The 3,759-nt window shown below is 45.7% G+C and overlaps 1 protein-coding gene across 2 annotated transcripts in view; it reads left to right on the top strand.

Moving 5' to 3' along the window:
* Positions 1–2,868, top strand: part of Gusb (glucuronidase beta) — a 15,001-nt gene extending 12,133 nt beyond the window's left edge. The window contains exons 11-12 of one of the 2 annotated variants that reach the window (XM_005344549.3): positions 1,865–2,000; positions 2,507–2,868. In XM_005344549.3, the coding sequence (XP_005344606.1) occupies positions 1,865–2,000; positions 2,507–2,676 (306 nt within the window). In that variant the 3' untranslated portion in view covers positions 2,677–2,868. The remainder of the gene's footprint in view (positions 1–1,864; positions 2,001–2,506) is intronic. The other variant, XM_013350402.2, reaches the window with a different exon arrangement.
* Positions 2,869–3,759: the final 891 nt, after the last annotated feature.

Below are 3,759 nucleotides of genomic sequence, written 5' to 3'. Positions count from 1 at the left end.
CAGAGATCCGCCTGCCTCTGCCTCCCAAGTGCTGGGATTAAAGGTGTGCGCCATCACCGCCCGGCTCTAAATTGATCCTAATTTAAATAGCCACATGCGGCTTGTAGCCACCATATTAGTGTGGGTCTACTCCCATTACAAATCATGATGGGCAAGGTGGCACAAGTCTGTTCTACCACTTGGGTGGAAGCAGAATGAGCTCAAGGCTAGCCTCAGCTATATGCTTAGTTGCGGGCCAGCCTGGGCTACATGAGATGACTCAGATAAAGTGCTTGCTACACAAGCATGAGGACCAGAACCCACATAATGCCAGGTATGGTAGCACACATCTGTAATCCCAGTTCCCCACCTGGTGAACAAAGTGGTGAACGAGAGACCTTGTCTCAAACAAGGTGGAAGGCAAGGACTGACAGCTACCCTCTAACTTCTCTATGCCTGCGCCCATGCACATACTTGTACCTACTTCATACACAAGAATTTTTAAAATTTCTTTAATGATTTCTTTTTTTAAAAAAAATGTGCATTGGTGTTTTTGTTTACATGAATGTCTGTGTAATGATATCAGATGTCCTGGAATTGGAGTTACAGTTGTGAGCTGTCATGTGGGTGCTGAAATTGAACCAGGATCCTCTGAAAGAACAGCCAATACTCTCAACCTCTGAACTATCTCTCCAGCCCCATACATAATTTTTTTAAAATATTTTAGGCTAGGGATACAGTGCAATGGTATAGTGCCTGCCTATCTTGCACAAGGTCCTGGGTTCAATCCCCAGCACTATCAAAAATTTTTTAATTATGTGTATGTCTGTGTGACTGTATGTAGGTAGATATGCGCATGTGTCAGGGTACCCCCTGAGGCCAGAGGTGATCGTCAGCCACCTACCACAGGAGATGGGAACAGAACTTGGGTCCTGTGCAGAAACAGTACACTCTTAACCACCACGCCATCTCCTCAGCCGCTAATGTATAAACTTTAAAATAACAACAACAAAAGTCAGTCCCACACAAAGGAGCTGCTGCGGCAGGGTGACTCTGTCAGAGGACAGTCTAGGCCACCCCCAGGCTGGGTCGTAAGGTCCTATCTTGAAAAAAAAAAACAAAAAGAAACACACGCCCTGCCCCACAACAAACTTTTTGACAGTTGAGGTAAACACATATCTTACTTCCTAAGTACTTTAAAGTTTTAAGAGCAGCTAGGGCTGGGGACTGTGGGGTGGCTTCAGCAGGGAAAGTACTTGTTCTGTGACCATGAGGAGCAGAGCTCCGCTCCCCACCACCCAGGTATGCTCCAGACTGGTGTGGCAGGCTTCCTGTAATCCCGCTGCTCCAGTGGTCAGAGATGGGATCCCCAGCAAATAACTGGGCCAAATGGAACAAGAGACCTCAACTCAATTATTTAAGGTAGAATACAATTAAGAATCATCTGATTTCCAACACATGCAGATGAGGGAGAGGGGTCACCTGGGTGCTATTGTGGTGGATCAGACTTAGGGTAGAGTGGAAGTCAGAGAGAATGAATATACACCGCTTAGTTAACCTGAACAGTCAGGGTGGTAACAGCCCAGTTACTTGGGAGGCTGAGGCAGGGTAGCAAGGTCAAGGCCAGCCTGGGCAGTTCAGGGGTACCCTGTCTCAAAACTGGATTTTGTTTTGTTTTTGTGGGACAGGGTTCCTCTGTGCAGCCCTGGCTATCCTGGAACTCACTGTGTAGACCAGGCTAGCCTTGAATTCAGAGATCCACCTAACTCTGCCTCCTGAGTGCTGGGATTAAAGGTGTGCACCACCACCGCCACCCGGCTGGATCTCTAATTTTTATCTAACACTTCAGTCCCAGCTCTGACATTCCTTTTGTCTTGAATCTTAGGATCCACCTGTCATGTTCAGTGAGGAGTACCAGAAAGCTCTCCTGGAGAATTATCATTTGGTTTTCGATCAGAAACGAAAAGAATACGTGGTTGGAGAACTCATTTGGAATTTTGCTGACTTTATGACCAACCAGTGTAAGTGTCTGTTAGACTTATAGGTTTTTCTCAGGTTGGCTTTTCCAGTTATACTGGAAATGGGGCTGGGGAAATGTTTAGGTAGTCAAGTACTTGCTTTGGTCTATTTTACATTTAGGTAAAATGGGTTCAGCTCACCTCCAACTCTTGGTAGGGTCTCACTATGCAACCCTGGCTGACCTGTAGACCAGGCTGGCCTGGAACTCAGTGATCTGATTGTCTCTGCCTCCTAGGCGCTAGGACTAAATGTGTGCTCCTCCATAGTATTTTAAACTTTACATTTTTATTTAGCATGTGGGGGAGTAGGTGGGAGATTTGACGTGCCCTAAGACACAAGTAGAAGCTAGACAACTTTGGGGAGTCTGCTTGCTCTTTCTACCATGTGGGTGCTTGTGATTGAATTTGGGGTGGTTAGGGTTAATGACAAGTTCTTTACTCTCTGAGTCATCTTATCAACCCCCCTTGTTTTTTTTTGTTTGTTTGTTTGTTTGTTTGTTTGTTTTAAGCACCAACCAGAGTAATAGGAAACAAGAAGGGGATCTTCACTCGTCAGAGACAGCCCAAAAGTGCAGCGTTTATCTTGCGAGAGAGATACTGGAGGATTGTCAGTGAAACCATGGATCACCATTCGATGCCAATGACCCAGTGTTTGGGAACCAGACCATTGACATTCTAAAGCTAGAACTCCCTCACTGCAAATGCAACCTTTGATGAAATAAATGAAAAGCATTTTCTCAACAGAGCAGGCATCCCCAGACAGTTCCTGGTGCCAGAGTTTCTTTACTTTGGATTTGTGATATGCTAGAAGGGAACATTAGCGGTGATAATAAAGCCTTTCTTGTATGGGAATAATGACTTGCATATGAATATCTGTGCTTGAGCTCAGTAAGTGCGTGCTGAGAACTGTCTGAGGTCATTTCGGCATCAGGTTTTGGCATCAGGCTTTGGGCACTCACACATCCTTAAGAGATAAGGTAAGGGGCTAGAGAAGTGGCTCAGAGGTTAACAGTGTGGGCTGTTCTTTCAGAGATTCCAAGTTCAAGTCTAGCACTTGGTGGACAACTACGATTACAAACGCCATTCCAGTGGTGGCGCATGCCTTTAATCCCAGCACTCAGGAGGCAGAGGCAAGAGGATCTCTGTAAGTTTGAGGCCAGCCTGGTCTACAGAGCGAGTTCCAGGACAGTCAGAGCAGATACAGAGAAACCCTGTCTCAAAACAAAACAACAACAAAAACAAACCCTCCATTTCCTAAGTGATATAAAAGCCCTCTTTTGGCCTCTGCAGGTATCACATACATGTTGTGTACAGATATACATGTGGGAAAATAGCCATACATGTAAAATAAAATATTTTTATTTATTATTAGTTTTTCAAGACAGGGTTTCTCTGTGTAGCCCTGGCTGTCCTGGAACTCACTCTGCAGACTAGGCTGGCCTCAAAATAGCCATCTGCCTCTGCCTCCTAAATGTTGGGATTAAAGGTGTACACACCACCCACCTGGCTAATTTTGGTTTCCAAGTGCTACAGGTGACAGACTATTCCCTGTCCCAACTCCCATGCTTGGGCATCAAAACTGTATAGTCTTGACCCAGGAAGAGTCAAAGACTCAGCTCAGTGGTGGCGGCATATACCTTTAATCCCTCCCAGCACTTGGGATGTGGAGGCAGGAGGATCTCTTTGAGTTTGAGGCCAGCCTGATCAACAAAGAGAGTCCAGGGACAACCAGAACTGTCGGAAAAAACCAAAGACTCCACTC

Source organism: Microtus ochrogaster, chromosome 2 (assembly GCF_000317375.1).
Source record: "Microtus ochrogaster isolate Prairie Vole_2 chromosome 2, MicOch1.0, whole genome shotgun sequence".
Classification (NCBI taxonomy): domain Eukaryota; kingdom Metazoa; phylum Chordata; class Mammalia; order Rodentia; family Cricetidae; genus Microtus; species Microtus ochrogaster.
Note: the sequence above shows the minus strand (reverse complement) of the source record. Positions and strands in the feature narration are given on the sequence as shown.